Source organism: Macrosteles quadrilineatus, unplaced genomic scaffold, assembly GCF_028750875.1.
Source record: "Macrosteles quadrilineatus isolate MER2022 unplaced genomic scaffold, UCM_ALF_1.0 Scaffold_3__2_contigs__length_128488019, whole genome shotgun sequence".
Lineage (NCBI taxonomy): Eukaryota > Metazoa > Arthropoda > Insecta > Hemiptera > Cicadellidae > Macrosteles > Macrosteles quadrilineatus.
The window spans coordinates 39,450,328-39,469,055 of NW_026542596.1; the positions used below are offsets into that span (position 1 = coordinate 39,450,328).

At 33.4% G+C, this 18,728-nt stretch overlaps 1 protein-coding gene across 3 annotated transcripts in view; it reads left to right on the plus strand.

Annotated features, from left to right (window-relative positions):
• The window catches only part of LOC128989880 (tropomyosin-1, isoforms 33/34-like), a 52,111-nt gene extending 34,046 nt beyond the window's left edge, over positions 1 to 18,065 (plus strand). Inside the window, exons 2-16 of one of the 3 annotated variants that reach the window (XM_054411981.1) lie at positions 1,915 to 2,198; positions 3,168 to 3,188; positions 4,671 to 4,691; positions 5,175 to 5,303; positions 6,043 to 6,166; positions 7,567 to 7,667; positions 8,829 to 8,872; positions 9,842 to 9,977; positions 10,260 to 10,271; positions 10,942 to 11,077; positions 11,953 to 12,108; positions 13,228 to 13,395; positions 14,628 to 15,047; positions 15,613 to 15,749; positions 17,907 to 18,065. In XM_054411981.1, the coding sequence (XP_054267956.1) occupies positions 1,935 to 2,198; positions 3,168 to 3,188; positions 4,671 to 4,691; positions 5,175 to 5,303; positions 6,043 to 6,166; positions 7,567 to 7,667; positions 8,829 to 8,872; positions 9,842 to 9,977; positions 10,260 to 10,271; positions 10,942 to 11,077; positions 11,953 to 12,108; positions 13,228 to 13,395; positions 14,628 to 15,047; positions 15,613 to 15,698 (1,818 nt within the window). In that variant the 5' untranslated portion in view covers positions 1,915 to 1,934 and the 3' untranslated portion in view covers positions 15,699 to 15,749; positions 17,907 to 18,065. The remainder of the gene's footprint in view (positions 1 to 1,914; positions 2,199 to 3,167; positions 3,189 to 4,670; positions 4,692 to 5,174; positions 5,304 to 6,042; positions 6,167 to 7,566; positions 7,668 to 8,828; positions 8,873 to 9,841; positions 9,978 to 10,259; positions 10,272 to 10,941; positions 11,078 to 11,952; positions 12,109 to 13,227; positions 13,396 to 14,627; positions 15,048 to 15,612; positions 15,750 to 17,906) is intronic. The other 2 variants (XM_054411983.1, XM_054411982.1) reach the window with 2 other exon arrangements.
• The last annotated feature ends 663 nt before the right edge of the window (positions 18,066 to 18,728 follow it).

The window sequence follows — 18,728 nt, forward strand, 5'->3', positions numbered from 1 at the left end:
TTTAACGTTTAAAATATTAAGTTTTTACACAATATTATATATTACCAGTTGAAATAATGATTCCATCTATTTATTTTATCCCAAATGTGAAAGAAGAATGAGTGTAGAACAAAATTAGATGCTTTTGCAGCTTTGTTACTGACTAAGATCAGCCGTTTCATTGGCCGTTGGCGTTTTTTACAGCTAATCTAGGACAGCTGGGTCCAGTTTCAAACCATCAAAAAGTGCCTGAACTTTCTCATTATTGAGCCGGCAACTTTTTGATTGTTAGGCGATCACTACGACACCGCTACCATGCTATTTTAATGTTGTTTATGACCTAAGAAGATCCTTTGTAATCTAAAAAGGCCTTTTTAGGTTACAAAGCAATGTTTAAGTCTGGATTTATTTGCCCTTAATCTTGTTTTGAAGTAAATTGTTCCAACGAACGTTTAGAGCCATTGACTAAAAATGATTAGATAAAACGTACAGTATTTGCAAGTCAGAGATTTGAAATTGAAAGAGATTTGCAAATCTTACAACTTACAATCCTCAAAAGTCATAAAAACCCATACCAAAAATGTCTTCAATCATTTTAATATTAGATGACGAAAAGTGGATTGCCACTTTGTGGTATGAAATCGTTCTGGAAGTAAACATGCTGTATGTCATTACCACGAGCATTGCTTCTTTCGGAAACGTGACTTTAAGATGAGAATATGAAGATGTGACTTTGATGGATGGCACTTTATGGCATATGACATTTTGTAGTGGGGATTTTGATGAAACAGCCCATATCGAAAATGTTTGAGTAAAATGGTTGAATGAAAATGTTTTTAGAATATAAAATATAAGTAGGAATACTCAGTACTCATTTCAGGATATTTTTAGGTGAGGAACAACATATGTTGTTTTAATCAAAAACATTTCGACTTAACGGATTTTTAAATGGAGTTCTTGAAGTTTAAAAACAAAATCTTCACCAAGTAGTTCACCATATAGAAATCGACATAACTAAATGTAGCTCCTTATAATAATATCGGTAACGGTATATTGAAATTGTTTGTTAATTTCTCTCTATTGTTAACTTATTTATACCTAACATTAACCAGAATCTTTGTTGTTAAATACTGTTTTTTTCCTACTGTCACCTGACAAAGTTGCATTTCCTGAACTAATCATAGCTCAGAATGTTGCTAACTGCTGCATTTACTTAATTAGCCGCACTCTTTTTCCGCATTCCAGTATTCCAACCAAACAACACAAAACAGCGTGCTTTTATTGGGCACGTAATACGTGTACGCTTGAAAATAAGTTGGCAACACTTAAAGATGTGACGACTACGATCAGCTGGTGCAGCATTTCCCATTTCGTTCAATGTTTGGATTTAACCTAACCTAAAATGTGTTGTACAGTGTTTGAAAGACTATTTTTTTATAAGCTTTATAGTAACTGTAGGAAAAACTCGACTGTAGGAAAAAACTGTGGGAAAAACACTCGAGAAACTTTCCACGTGCAGTAAAGTGCCACTTCGCCCACTAGTTACACGAAAAACTAAAGTATTGCTTGAAAATATTTTTATCCAACAAAATAATATAAAAACAATTTTGAGATTTTCGGAATCATAACAATAGTGCATTAAGTTTACAATGTGATCAGAGTTCAGATGTTGTACAAAAAAAAATACTTAGCTTTTACAATATGAGTAATATTTTACAACTATAATGTATTTAGGTTATTGCCTTGACAAAATAATGCCTAAAGTAATAAACAAAATTTAAGCTGTAATTAACTTCTTATTTCTTCAGAGTTTACTCGATTATACCAACTTATACATGCTTCTTAGATTTATAATGAGTATTTGATCTTTATATGATACAAAAATTAAACATCACCTAATTTTATAAGTTCCTAATTCAAAATTTCTTTTTACAGATAGAAAATAATCCTTGAACATGGCAGATGAAGAAGCTGCGCCCGAGGCAGCCCCTGAGGAGGCTCCACCAGCTGAAGCCCCCGCCGAGGCTCCTGCAGAGGCGCCCGCTGAGCCATCGTCAGACGCGCCACCAGCAGACGCGCCACCTGCCGACGGAGCACCCCCTGCGGAGGGTGGAGAGGGAGCTCCGGCTGATGGGGCGCCACCTGCTGAAGGCGCTGATCCCGCTGCGCCGGCCGAGCCTCCAGTGCCCGCAGGACCCCCTCCACCACCAGTAGACGAGGTAACGGAAGTCGTCATATTGTATTTGGAACTTGATGCTACGCTGTGAAGGATATTTAAATTTGTCTCTAGTCGGATTAGTGTTCACATCAATATTTGTTATTTTTTGGATGGAAATTAAAATTTGTTTAGAGAGTTTAAATTGTATTTATAATTTTGAGATCCAATCAATATCTTTAATTTTTTTTGTTTTTCATTCAATTCTCCCAAAGATTTTTAAGCTAACTTTGATGGGCCTAGTTAGATGATTAAATAAACATGTTTTCAATCGGTCAATTTGTCATGCTGAATTATATTTTGTGTCATTTGATTCATTTAAATACAAAAAGTACCGAATTCTACCATGTACATAATTTTATTTTTAAGGGTTATTATTTGAAAACTATTAACACTCCGTTTTAAAATGTGTTAGCTGAAATGCTGAAATGTGTTTAATTGTTTATTACGAATGTGATTTATTTCCCTTTTGCATCATATTCATACGTATATTTTTTTGTTATTCTGTTTACCACTGTTTCAGCTGTCTATAAATTTTGCTAGAAACAATGTGTAGAAACTGTCTAGTCTAGAAATTGTTATCACTTAATTAAATTAAATATCTTAAATTGTAAGAAGTTGTACTTTTACTCAGGTAAAACAGTAGGATTTGAAAACATATTATTGGTTTTTAACAAAATGATTTTATTGACCTTTTGGTTAACTATGTATAACAACCGTGCGTCATTCTAACGTATGTATGTTCTCAGAGAAGCACGGTATCTTACTCCTCTGTGGCGTATAACTTTAAAATAATTATAACTTTAGAAAATGTTAAATCACAAACTTTCAATATTCAATTTATTAAATCTTACTACACCAATGTAAACCGAAGTTAGGATATGCTGACCCCAATGTCAAAATTAAGTACCAAAGTAGTTCCGAGTTTTGAATGGGCTTCAATGAAACTCTAACAGTGATTCCCTTGTTGCAGAAAGAGCTGGCTGCAATGTTGGTAAGTTTCAAACTCATTGGTAATTACCATCAACTTAGTTCGATTGGCAGTTAGAAGTTTTGCTCGAGAGTTACTCTCATTGTTTGTGACCCGACTCCTACATGTGTTGGCATCTCTTTTGTTCGAGTTGTCATACTTCAATGAGCATAATTAGCTTGCAAACAACATCGTTGGCTCCAAACTTGTAATAACATTTCTACAAATGTCTCCGACATCATTTATATTTAAGGAAATGTTAGTTTTAACTTCACCAATCAGTTGGTGCTGGAATGTTTATTGGAAAAGTATTTATCTTTAACCTATTTTTGAGAAAATTGAATTGTTTTACTAAATCTAGCCTTAATAAAGAATTATACATTTTATAACCTTTTGGAACTTTATGGAACCTCTGAAGTAAAATTTAACATTCAAGTATTTTCCAAGATTCTTCTGTAATCTGTATCAATACATTACTCGTTAAATTGTTCTTGATAATATCGTGCGGTAACATTAATATTACTTAGTAACAATAATTAATTTAATAAAAGATTATTACTACACTCTCTGTAAGTCTTAGTATAAAAGTAAAGATATTCCTTTATTCTATAGCGAATGGCGTAGGCAGATTGCTAAAGAAAAGGCTATGCACAAGCATTAAATTAATTTTAAATTGTAAAAAATAAGAGGTTTATTTCTCTACTTGGGAATACTACGTAAAAGAACTATACAAGTAAATTACAAAATTTAATCAAGTATTTTAATGCCATCATAGCCAGAGTAATTTATGTACGGTATTATGAAATTAGTTAACCAGGGAAAGTATTATGTCAAAACTTTGATAAACCAAGTTAATATGTTTAAGAATGAATCATACATTTTAAATTTTGGTTTTCAATGGTAGTTTTACCATACAAGTTATGCATGAGACTAAATACAATCTTGGTTCCTAAAATCCTATTAGGATTACACAATTTCCATGCATTTCAAGGAGGGATGATGGCTTAATCTTGTCGGATTTTCAAAACCAACAAACTGAAATGTAATATCCGGTGCAAAATTACACTGTAACCTTGACAGCTTTTTCTATTTGGTAGCCATGCAGTGAAATGAAGAAATGATATAATTTAACTAACCTTTGCATTTATAATACAAATACAAATTTAGTATTTAAAAGTGTTACCAAAATTATTACTTTATACATGGTTATTCAAATGTATCATTTTTAGTACTCATTGGTATGGTAATTATACTTAAAAATTTAACATTCAATAAAAATATTGCAGTGACTGTGACTTTGCTAAAATACGTCATAGAATATTGAATTAGTTTTTTAGGTTAACTAAAATGAAATAGTAAAGCTCAACGCTCTCCGCTGCTGTTGGATCTCTTGAAATATGTTATTTCATTAATAGAATATCACGTTATTCTAAGATCTAGGATGATAGTGAATATTGAATGTGAATACACATAAGATTCATTGATTTTATTTTTTTTTGTTTTCAGAAAAAACAACGGGAGGAAGAGGTAATTATAGCCTTTGTTCTTGATTCGAATTAAGCATATTTATTGTTCTATTGATATAGATAAGTAAGTGCCTCATTATTATATAAATGAAACATTAGAAAACATAATTCATTAACCTATAAAATAAATCAAAATGATTATCTTTTAGTAGAGGATTTAATATTTACAATAAAATCCAATTTTATACTAGAAACATTTAAAAAGTTTTAATAAATGAACAAAACTACATACATTAAACAAAACATATTCATAGAAAAAAACTTATTTGATTTGATTTCATGAGATTCTAAAGACACACCCAGAATGCGATAAAATTATTTTGTTGCTACGTGCGTTACTCACCACAAATCCTCTTCCATTTTCAACGAATTTCATTAATTGTTAAATGTATTGATTATTCTAGTCCAACTTCCACCTCTTGATTGGAATTGTTTTAAGAATGTTATTTAATAATTACTTCAAGCTTGATTTATTGTTTTCCAGGAGGAAATGCGCAAGAAGATCGCGATTGAGATGCGTAAAGCGGAGTTAAGAGCCAAGATGGAGGAAGCTTCCAAGGCTAGGAGGGCCAAGAAGGGCTTCATGACACCAGAGCGTAAGAAGAAACTCAGGGTAAGAATTTGAGACAGTTTTTTTCTAATTCTTGTAAAAATATTTACCCATAATTGTATGGAGTTAGTATAAGAAAGGCATTTATATGCCCTTAAAATCTTCCCCGTTGAGAAGCCCTTTATAAAATCTTACTTCTTAGCTGATTTAGATCCTTTATACTAGCTGGAAAAGAATAGTAGATTTTTATTTCTATTATTGGGAAAAGGTTCTTCTTATTGCTCAGCATATATGTGACAAGTTATTAAATTTTTGGTGTAAACAATCGTCAATACGTTTTAGTTTGAATTAAAAGTTCATAATTCATAAATGTTTTTGGTCATGCTGCACATTTTCCCCGATTTGCAATACAGGTCTTGGCGGGTTTATTTTAGTAAAAAGTTACCAACCGAAATTTGCTTGGGCATATATGGTTTTATTTTCTTTGATAGTATTTAGACTTAAATGGAATCACGCATGTCTAAAACACTTTCAAATTTTTTTCACATTCTCTTTGAACGAATCTTGGCACAAAAAAGTTTTTTATCAATCATCCGTAGCGTTTCTGTTAAATCATTTTCGTTTGTGACAAACATTACCAAAGGTAACAGTGCCACTCCTCTAACTTCCTTTTAAAACGTATGACCTTTTTTGAATGCTATTATTTCTAACCTTCTTAGCTCTGACATATTAAGAAAAGCTTATCACTTTAAAAAAGTTTGTTTCTGTAACAGCACTTTTACTTATGTTTTATCTTTCACAGCTTTTCATTCGCAAGAAGGCAACTGAAGAAATTCAGAAGGAGAAGGAGCGACAGGCGGAACAGAGGTTGAGGATCATCGAAGAACGATGCGGAGAACCAGAGGACCTTGAATGGGGGATGGAAGGTATCTAACATATACTGTTATGTTGTTAATTAACTTACTATTCAACATCTTTTACGAATTCATGAGCAGTGAATATTTTGTCGAAATGTATAAATGAAGGGAATAGTGGCTTGTCTTACAGTTGGAGCGCGAGCTACGGTCCTCAGGGCCTACGGTAGTCACAACACATTACAGATTGATTTTACTTTCTCCCCGTATACATAGTACATTGGGAAAGTATTTTCATCAACATTTTCGAGTTAGATTTTTTGTAAACTTCAATTAATATTAGATATGTTATGTCCCTTTCAACGCTGAGCAAAAATGTACAACCCCCAATGCTGTAAAAATTACGTTTCGAAAGTTTACTCATAAAACATTATAGTTATTCTCACCCCTTGCCCATTATAAGGGGTTTTGACAAGCTAATGGGGGAAAGTATGTGTTAGATCGCTGATGCCCTTTAGTTACCTGTGTAATTATTTGGTGACCCAATAGTCAGGCCTCCCCAATATGTTTTTATACTTTTAAAGAAAAAGATATATTAGCAAGGGAGCTTCCTCTGTAATAGAGAACTCCTACAGCTGAAAGTAATGAAATAATCTTTTCAGAAAAATAATTTATAATTACCAGTCAATTAATTCAAATATATTTAAATATATCTTTATAACTTTAGAATATTGTTGCGGGCTTGACAGGTTCTTACAATAAAAACTTGGCGATTTTATAATACCTTTTTATTTACACGTATTATTCTCTATTTACAAATATTAAAATTACCTAACAACTAACTAACCCTATCTAAACCTAGCTAATGCCTAAACTAATTTACAATGTTTCTACTTACAGCTAGCCTCTACAGGATTTATCACTACTTCTGTTACAACACTGTCACTACACTGTCACTAGTGTCACTACACTGTCTCTACACCATCACTACACTGCGGCACTGCCACTAGCACTAGCACTGGTCACTAACACCGACGGGCGGTTGCTGCGCCGATTCTCGGAAGACTCAACTCAACTCAACTGCCGTGGGCCGGAAGACGGTCCCTGATATAAGTTTGCCGTGGAACATTCTGGAGACCCCTAGTAGCCTAGACAAAGGTGTTTACGCCGTAGAACGGTAGAAGTTTCTGGGCCCCTATTGAGGTAGTCCGTTGACATGGGTCTATTGTCTGTCACTGGCACGTTCGGAGAAATCCGTGTAGACAAACAATCCTTTTCAGACGGTGCCTGGCTATTGTTGCGCGGGGCTCCTGACTTGTAACAATATTTTACTCCAGCTCCCATGCCAACGTTGTAGGTACAACTTGAAATGTGGTTAGAATGAATTGTTTCTACCATGGTCGAAGACAAAAATAATGCTTATCTAATTTAAAATGTTTAAATATGTTATAACCATTTTCTAACAATTCCAGAGGACATTGCGGAGGTCTGTGAGGAATACTGGAACAGACTCTATCGACTGGAAGGCGCCAAATGGGAACTCGAACGACAATTTATGTTCCAAGCTTATGTGGTACGTGTGGAAGCGACATAAAACACACAATTACTCCTACAATTCTGTCGAAATAACTCAATTTGAAGTATAACTAGCCCAAGTTTGACCCAAACCAAAAGTACAGTACTTTTCAAGTTTGTGTTTTACTGTCAAACTACAATACATAGATCTGAGTGTAATTTTTATGATTTCTAGATGATTTATGGTTGTTTTTAGAAGTCAATTGGCTGGAACTTAAGATGTATGTGCTTAAACATTAAAATACTGGCTGGGTAGCCGAGTGCTTATACTACTCACCTCACAATCAAAAAGTCACCGGTTCTATTCTAAACAAAGTTAGTAGCTTTTTGATGGTTTCAAACTGGACCCAGCTATCCCTGACCATTGGGTTTTAAATAAATGGTCTGTCTAATGAAACAGCTCTGTAACGAAGTGAAACAGATCATCTCACTCATCTCTTATACTTGGGTTAGAGTACATATCTATGTGGCGTCCCCATCTCAATTGGTGATTGATAATAATTTATCAAAAATATTGATACTAGTGTTCTAAACTTAAACTACACAAGCGTTTGTTTTATTTTTTTGTTCTGTATGATTTTCATCACTATTTAAAATATCAAATCACATGATAGATTCAAGATATCAGATGTTTCAGCTTGACTACTGACTAACTTAATTCTTGTGTTGGAAGTTTATATTTTAAGGTAATATTTTAGACCCTAACGTAGTACATTAAAGTAGTCCCACCCTACTAACTTTGTGATTAATTATGGTTGACTTAATTATTTCATATTACAGCACTTTAGATGGAAAAATGATCAAATAGGTTAAACCTCTAATTATATTGAGAAGGTATTTTCGTTCTAGACTAATCCGTACATATCATGTAAACAACTCAAAATTTACTTTTAATGACTTTGACTTTCCATGAATACATAATGAATAGTGTATTAATGAAGTTTCTACTGGCCTAAGCCAACGAAATCTTAATTTACTCCCTATATTACGTTACCCTAAGAAACAATAATTTTACGTTCTGAATGCATTACTTAAAATAACGTTTCATAGTATATACCGTTCCGCAACATGATGAGAAAATCTACGGTATAACTACATGTATAAACAGCATGGAATTTATTTATATTTATCAAATTATTTTTGTGTGTTTATTTTGCAGATTGAAGAAATCACTTCTCAAGTAAACGACCTACGAGGAAAGTTGTGAGTATTTAATTTTATTCAGCTTAGTAATATCTCCACATGTATAAAATCCTATTAAATAATATATTAAATTTAAAGCTAAAATCCTAATAAAGATATGTTATTTGGATTTTTTTCGTCGAAACCATTAATTGGATTTTTTACAATATATTGTACTATAACTGTTTGACAGGAAAATGAGTTATTATTGATTTAAGACGCTTGAAGCTTCGATTATATAAAACACTTATTATATAACAAACAACAAATATAAACTGCGCATTACGTTTACAATAGAAAAAATCGCTGAATTGAATTTCTTGGAAGAATTCGATGAAAACCTGCTGTCTCGTTTTGTTGTTTAGAAAGTGTAATAGTAAATATTTTAAGTTATATTACTTTCTCTCGGCTTAGTACTGAGTCTATTGCTGGAAGCTTTAAACTGAAATGAAAGACTAAATTTAACACAGTCAAGTAATATTTTGTGTTGGCTCTTATTATTTTTTTTATATTTTTTACAGCATTCCATATAACAGTTATCATCATTTCCAAAAATAACCAACAAAAAGTACATCACTTTAACTTTCTCTTGAACAATGTGTTTTTTATATAGCATATTATTCCATAAGATGGATTTTCTTGTATCAACCCATCTTACCAGCACATTAAAAAATTGTACACAAAGTTATTTAACGTGATATATTAGAAATTAATAACAATATGAGCAAGCGGTGTCTTCTTCGATACAAGTAGAAGGACCCATTTCTAGGAATTACTCATAATTTTAACGTTTAAAATCCTTTGTTTTAAGAGCGTTGAGAAATTTTTTAAATGTGTCGATAGGAGGTAAATTGTTTGGTCCTTCCTACGTCAATTTGTTATAGAATTGTATTCATCAATGTATTCAAAAATTGAACGTTTTAGTTTAATGAGTTCAAATTTGTTAAATGTTTCATGAGAAACAATTAATGTGTGCTTATATCATTACAGCCAAAAGCCAGTATTAAAGAAGGTGTCCAAGTATGAAAATAAATTCGCTAAGCTTCAGAGGAAAGCAGCAGAATACAACTTCAGAAACCAATTGAAGATGGTCAAGAAGCCAGACTTTATCCTGAAGGATGAAGAGGTAAATTTTCCAAAGAATTCTTTTACATTTGAAGCTAAGTAAAAAGTAATGTATTAATTTATTAAGAACAATAATTATATTGAAACAGTAAATATTCATATTATTATTACAATTATATTTATTTATTGGGTTTTGGGCATCACATTACCTGCAAAAAAAGTTTCCTTAAATGCAAAACTCAGCTTTATATTACGCAAATACCTTTTACTTTTGTAAACATTGAACTAAAAAAGGTAATTTTAAATTGTTTTAGCCTACTTAACAACTTTATTTTCTTTCCAGAAAAAGAAAAGGGTGAGAATTGCTGTAGGGTGGTGAGTAAATTAATTTAATTGAACTGGAACAGAAGGATAACTTTGGCTGTTTTGCTTCGCAGTAAGAAATGTTTTTGGACATAAAATACCCAAAGCATTAGGTTATTGACTTTGGTCATTGCCACTTAATTGGATGCTTACTTCACAAACAACTGTGCCTCGTGTACGTTATTTAATTTCCATTTAACAAAAAGGGTCCATGTATTTTTTCAAGTCCTGGAAAATGTAATAATTGTCTAAAATACTTAGATGAAACAACACCATAGTACTTTGAACAAGTTTGCAGCTAGTTCCGCTTTCTTCCTGTGTCAAAACCAAGTAAGATATTATAAAATATGTTTCTTTGCGGTTTATTGATAACAAAATAATCAAAAAAATTTAAGTTTTTTTGGGATTGATATTGTTATGCCAACTACAAAAAACACAAAATCTGTAAAGAATACATTCTTTTTTCCCTTGCACGTATATATTTCATTCAAGTCCCATTAAGTTTATCGCATAGTTATATTTATTCTAGACAATAAACTAAAGCGCTGTAGACATAAATCGCATTAAAGAATAAGACAATATCAGTTTTGCCACTAAAATAAATAAAACACCACTGCAGATGAATATAAATACTGTATTTAACTAATGTACACAATATCTAGGAGGCAGAGGAAAAGAAGGTGGCAGAGGAGAAGGCTGCGGCGGGAGAGGGCGCCGAGGTTGCGCCAGCGCCAGTAGACGGCGCCGCACCAGTAGAAGGAGCGCCACCTGCGGCCGAGGGAGAGAAACCTGCAGAGGGTATAGTGAAACAACCCTTAACATACATAGCATACAAGCTGGAGAGTGAGCTGGTCTAGTGGTTAGAGCGCGGGACTTCGGTCCCTGAGGTCCCGGGTCCCAATCCCATCAAATCACCAATGGATTTTATCTAAGTGATAATGCTACAACCCATAGGTTTAGCCTGAAGTAATGTAAAAAACAATCCCGGGCTCGTGCCTAAGTTAACATTAAGTTCACGAACAAAATTAATATCGGTAAAACAATAATAAGTTAACTGTGATATCTACATAATATAGAACAAATTTGTTTCCTACTAACTTAATTTTAAAATAATTCAAACATATGTTAATTTATAAACAAACATAAAAAATCATAGTTTATTTACCTGATATGTTGTTACCAAAGGCTGAAGATGGGTTTTGATGAAAGCTCAATAAATTTATTATACCACTACTATGTATATTTCTTTTATTATTGGTAAGAGCAAGTTCTTGTAAATGTCCACAGCATTAGCGTAAAAATATAAGGAAGTTTTTGAAGTCGTATTTTCTGAAATTATTCATGTAAAAGCGTCTAATTTGCAGATTCAAAAGTCGTTCATAAATACTGCAACAAAATATTGAGCTTCAGTTTGTGTTTATGTAGAGACAACTTCTTCATTTCTGTAGAATAGTTTTTTTTTTTTTTTTTTTTACTTGCATGTTTCTTTATATGGAAATCTACCATAAAGCAATAAATATAGCAGAGAGGCGATAACTCTAATCTACTCACTTCAATGTTTATCAATTTATATTTATTTTTATAAAGCTAATCTCGGCAGAGAAAGATTGTAACCTATGATAGTGTCAACCTTTTGTTAAGTAAAAAAAAATTAAAATTTTCCCTTATTCTAGGAGCGCCACCTGCCGAGGGAGAACCCCCAGTGGAAGGCGCCCCACCACCTGCCGAAGGTGCGCCACCAGCAGAAGGAGCGCCACCAGTCGAGGCACCACCACCAGAACCTGTAGAGCCACCACCCCCACCCCCAGAACCAGAACACACCGAGGAGGGTATGTTTGAACAATCGTTATATTAATGTCACGTTATAAATAACAGATTCAATGACAATATTTATGCAAAAGACGTTTTTATACCTGGGGACGAATTCAAAATTTTTACAACGACAAATTATGTACAAAATATATTCAGACATACGTGTATACTTTTAATTAACCAAATAACTTTTAACCTTGCTTGAATTTTCAAATTTCATACTTGAAACTTTTGTGGAAATTTTACTTAAAAATCTTTACATTATTTAATTTACCATTAATTTACCATCAATATTTTTCAATATACTGAAACCAACTAATGTTATTTTTATTATTATTTCACTACCAATTAGTACACTATTGGCCAGTAAGATTAAATTTGCCAAACTATACTCTTTATAATATTTTTCGAGTATTACGGTACTTGAAATCATTTAGAATCCAACCTATGCATTTAGCTAATAAGTAACTACTTCGTAGGGAGTAAATAAATACTATATAATAGATAGGGTTTCTAAGATTCGGTACAAAAATCCTGTAAAATATTAAAAACGCTGTTTAATTCTTTTATCCTCGCTTTCTCCTCCTATACGGAAAAAATGTAAACCTAGTATAAGGAGAAAGTATTGATTTCGTCAAAACTTTCGAGTTTGAGATTTGGGGGGATCCATTTTGGGTCCCCATGAACCAAGAAAAGTGTCTTTCTAATTTAATAATGTGAGTGTTTGTGTGTGCTTGTTTGTGTGTTTGGATGAGTACAGAGTTACAGACATTTGGTATGTGGGTACAAATCTATGGCATCTCTAGGAGCCTTTTTTATTTCTTTAAAATTTTGATTTTTAACGTGAATTTCACATAAAGTTCCATTAAATAGCGAAATATTACCTCCATAATCTTCACAAATACGACCTAAACTAATATGATTCACATATTTGTTATGTTATAGCCCTTTCAACTCTAAACAAAACGCCATAAAATTACAGTTAAGAAGTTATTGAAACTTTCGCGATTTAACCATAAAATATCACAGTTACTCCTACCGCTTACCAATGATAAAGGTAAACAAGCTTGAGGGAGAAAGTATGTGTCAGATCGCTGATCGCGTTTATTTAACCCATGTATCACCTTGGTTTCCAGAATTGTGGCAGTACCTGAAGGAAGCAATTACAACCGCCTGCCCACTGACAGTGGAGGAGTTAGTCAAGAAAATGATAGACACTGTACAACAAGTACCTCCTGGATACCTGAAACCCGTAGTGGAGGCGTCCATCAAGAGATCTCAGAGTTTAGATTTGGGCGGTCTTGGTAAGCAACAAATAAAAAACTGAATAGAAGAGTAAAACAACTGCTCTATGTGCTCATGTGCATGTTTTTGAAACCATTGAGTTTGATCTGGAACTTGCAAAATCTTTTCTTATTCAGTTAATTTATTTTTTATTTGATGTAGGCCTACTTTTGAAGATCACAAATAAAACATAGTTTTCCCAGATCATAGGTCTATTAGTAAATGATTTGGGTCAAAAAACAGTTGATGATAGTCCGAAGAAAGGCGATTACATAATTAATCGTGTATTACTATAAAAGTGTGCAATAAAAAGCGTTTAAAAAATGACATCAGGGCTCTGCCCCAGTGGCCTTTAAATTCCCCATGTTAAAACATGGAGAAAAGTTAAGATATGGAGAAAATATTTGTTTACATTAGTCGAGAAATTAATGCTTGGTGTTTAACCATATTCGAAACTGTTCAGTGGGTATCAGCATTACAGAATACTAGTGCACCTGTTGCTCGAATTCGAGCAGTTGCAAGTATTACAGGTGTTATTTCAAAACGAATAACGGTAAAAATGTCCGATGACTTAAAAGCAACTTAAAGATAATGTAATCAATCACTCCAGTCCAGTTATCGAAACTGAAAACGAACTCACTCTGAAAACGAACGCTTGTTCCACTCCAATTATCGAAACTGATAACGAACTCATTCTGAAAACGAACGTTCTTTTGTGTATAATGTGTTTACTATGAACAGCTGTAATCAGTACAAATTATTCGTTTGTTTAGTATAAGAAATATATTGGGAATTTGATGGCCTGTGGGGCGAAGCCCGAAGACTTTCATTACAGCAATTGCTGGGGGCGTCTACCCAAAAAATACTTAATTTTGACACATCGTTTGTAAAAATCCATCTTTTATTAACGGAGAAGTAGTGTTATCACGTATTATACACATAAGGATTAACCATAATGCTATTCATGGCAGCAACTGTATTTTAGTCAGATTGGGGTATGGACTTAGATGGCATGATAACCCCCTTAGACATCGTATTGCTAGGTTGGTCTGGATTTTTTAAATATGGAGATGCATGTCCACAAACTAACGCAGATGTCATCATCAAACTTATACAGTAAGTTCAGAGAGCCAGTTTATTCAAACTAACTATTTCGATGTCGATGTTCTCACTTCATTTTCCAAACAAATTTAATTTGTTACCATATCTTCAACGAATAACATGAATGACACAGTTTGTGACACTATTGCAGCCCTAGGAGAAGCACCCCCAGCTGATGGCTCAGCACCCCTACCAGCTGAAGGGGCGCCACCAGCAGAGGGTGTGGCCCCTGCACCAGTGGCACCGGCAGAGGGTGCTCCTGTGGCTCCTGCAGATGGCGCTGCTCCCCCACCTGCTGACGCAACACCCGCACCTGCCGCTGATGCACCTGCTGAGGCAGCTCCAGCGCCACCAGCCGATGCTGCAGCGCCACCTGCTGACGCACCTCCTGCAGAAGCCGCGGCTGCGCCAGCCGAAGCCGCTCCTGCTGCTGATACTCCCGCACCTGCAGAAGCACCTGCCCCTCCTGCTGAAGCGCCTGCCACGGAGGCTCCTGCTGAAGCTACCCCCACCCCTGCTGATGCAGCCCCTGCTCCCGAGCCTGCTCCAGCCCCAGCTCCAGAGGCTCCAGGTATTCAACAAGTGCTGTGTGGTACTAACATGTTTGCAGTGAGTCAGTAACAGTTTTTGCAAAAGTCTTTAAATAATCAACACTTTTGCCAACCTTCAAATAATTTTGCATTTCAATTTTCATTAAGTAATTTATCTCATTCAGGCATCCTTTCTAGTAGATTTTTAACGTTCAATAAGTACGATAAATAATTTGAAAGTGTCAACAGACATGTATTTATTTTTTGTGACACTTAAGAGCAAAGATTTTAAGATTTTAAAGATCATGTTTAGGGTGTGCGTGGGAAACCTTTTTTTTACTTTAGATATTTTACTAAATTACTTTTAGATGCATACTTTTCATCTTTAAACGGATTCACTGCGTCTCATTGTTCCTCATCTCATATCATGTTTGACAGAATGTCCAAACGATGAGTCCAAGTATCAACTGCAATCAGAAATATAAGAAATTGGCGAACACTCAGAGCTTCCCCAGTTAATGGAACAGTTATATATAACCTATCAATTACCTAAGCCTATAAGGCCTATCAAAAACAGGCCTATGGTGAGTATGCGGTGTGTTGCAGCGGAGCCTAAGTACAGCGGGCCCATGGTGGCCGCCATATTGGACAACCCTCTGGGCTGGGGCATGGTAGCAGAGAACCAAGTCTAACGATATATCAAAGATCACCGAATCCGACAACGAATCTGCTCAAAAAAAGAGGTGAGGTGACAAAAGTGATGATTGACAAAGATCTTTTTACGGTTTAAAAACAATTTGATTTCTTGTCGTAGTTTTTAAACTTTTTTTAGTATTACGTTATACCACTTTATTTTTTTTCTAAATATAACAAGGTAAATACAACTTAAGTGTTTTCCAATTGCTTTAAAATTGGGGGTTTTGAACGGATCCAAACGATTATTTTACACTGGTTTTTAAAGATTTAACTCAATATCTATTGTTTCGCCTCATCAATTTTTCCACAAATTTTGTTTACCATAGTACTGTACATACTGTAAATAGTGCACTTACTAATTTCTGTGATGAGTACAGATTTGTTCACGTAAGTTTTTTGTATGTTTTACTGGTTGTACATATGTGTATATAGTTTTATTTAATTTTGAGTTCCTCGGTTTACTTAAAGAAGCTGCATTGCCTTTACTTGATTATTTAGTCTTAATTTTAACGGTTTTAAGTTTTATGACTACTAAGGTCATGTTGAATTTTAAAAGTAATCGTTTTCTAGTACCTAGGTAAAAAATCCTACAATTAAAACAAATATAATCCTGTACTAGCAGCACATAGACAAGCTTTCCTGCTTAAATCATTTCAACCGCACACTATTTTCTTGTATGGGTTTAAATTTGATAAGAAATGCATTTTTAGCTGTAAAACTACTAAGACTTGATATTTTCAGACTCTTAACCAGAAATGAAACCAATAAATATTTATCAATGTGATGAAACTGACTTAAGCTTTTTATGTTATTCTACAAAAATGTCAATCATCATACCAGTCACCTCACCTGTTTTTTGTAACTTTTAACCAAATTGTGTAGTTAATATCTTAAAGCAGATATTTTACGTTGGTGTTAGCATGAATGTAACCTAGGCCTACTGCATGTATTTAACCATAACCTCCTCTAATACAAGGCCGGTGTTGATGTGTGGCAGCGTCTCACCGGCCGACCGATTGCTACGGCAATAACATGTAATTACAACCGTGTAAGCCTAAACTTTGCACATATGCTCCATTATGAATTAGTGCAACAGCTGTTTCGGTAGGCCGTGAATGCGGTGTTGCCACTTTTGTCTCGCCGAAGCATTGTATTAGAAGAGGCCATATTTTAATAATAGTAAATATTTTATTTTTGTTATGAAGATGGAAATGTCTGTAAAAATACGTGTGTTTTTTTGCATGAATGTAATGTTTATGTGTTAAAATAGATGAATGGGTTTTGATAGGTCAGACACCCATAAATGTTGCTTACGTTTGACAAGAAATTCTAATGTTTGAGCCGTGTACTTGTCCACTATCCTTTACTACATCCATCTAGTGGACTTTTATATTAAAAAGTATACAAATGATTATTATTTTCTTACTTCATTTTTAAACTACTTCTGCAAATAATTTATGTAATTCAATTGTGAAACATTGTGTGTTACTTTTATTGCATTTATTTTTATTTAGTTGTTCTTTTAAATTATTTTTAACATTGCATGTGTTTGTTGTTTGTTTCGTATTGGTAATTAATTTGTATTCTGTTTTTAGTACTTTAAAAAAGCTTTAAGATGGAAACAGTAAGTTTTTATGGGTATGATATTTTTCAATAAGTTCAATTAAAAAAAAAACTATGATTTTTCCCTTATCAATAAATTTAGTGTTTACAAGCCAAGCAAACAAAATGTTTACATAGCCTCTCTGAACTACACCATGGTCTAATATGTCAAAATTACATGCTTTTGTTCTTATTGGATACGAAATAAAAATCAAATACTGCCTGCTCAGACTCAAAAACTGCATAATATACTGTAAGCTTCATCTTTACCAAACTATTGTATTTATTTGACTATTATGTTAATTTAACTAAAAATTTTACCCCATAATAATAAAAAATGTAATCCCTACATGAGGGATTACTTTAATGGTAATGGGGTCTGATAGTAACCAAATGGCCATAAAAAGGATATTAATATCCCACAATTTTTATGTTTCACAAACATTTATTTTGGTTAAGTAACTAGCAAGACATTATTAATTTTTACAAAGCATTTGTTGTGAATGTCAAATGCCAACTCTTTTGCTGTGTGATATTTGATATATGATATTTGTTCTAAGATATTTGATATGCGATATGTGATATATGATATTGTGTTTCAGCCTAAACTACTCGATATCTCGTTCGAATTCGACTTCACTTATGGCTGGAGTGAAAAGAGTCATGGTTCGGAAGTTTTAATACGTACCAGTAGTAATGCCAGTTGTTATACATTTTGTAAAATAAGACGATGAAGAATAAAATTGTGTCTTACATTGTAACCAACACTATTATTTTCCCCTAAACCTACTTCATTGACATTTATTGAGCCAGTGGTCACATTCACTTACAAATTTTACAAGTATGAGGTAAATCACCTTTTCAATTTTTACTGGCTTCATTTTTAAAGAAGTTGTCCTATTACTATTTACTAACATATATTTTCAATTGAATGTAAGTGAGTTACTTACTATTATATAACCATATGATACTAAACTCGTTACAAAATTTTAACCACACAAAGAGGATTATAAACCGTGTATGAATTATAAATCAGTTTAATAATTGGATTTTCAAGCAAAGATCCATTTTTTTTATCTAGCATACTAAAAGGTTCTGAATGTAGAGATAGAAAAACATTTTTTACATACCGTTTATTGATAAAGTGCAATGGACTTATAGAAAGCAATTTTAATTTCTCATATACTTACTCTTTGAACAAATAAATATAATTTATGTTATTATCCTAATTTCATCTTACATATGTCTTCTTATTGTGACGGTCTGGTAAAAAAATATTATTAATGAAAATTCCTAAATAGCCTATAGTGAGAATAACAAACTTCATCAAATAATTATTCCAAGATGGATTTTTAAGACATTAACACACATAGTAAGTCAAATATTCACACCAGCCAAAGGAAGCGATGTTTAGAAATGTTGCT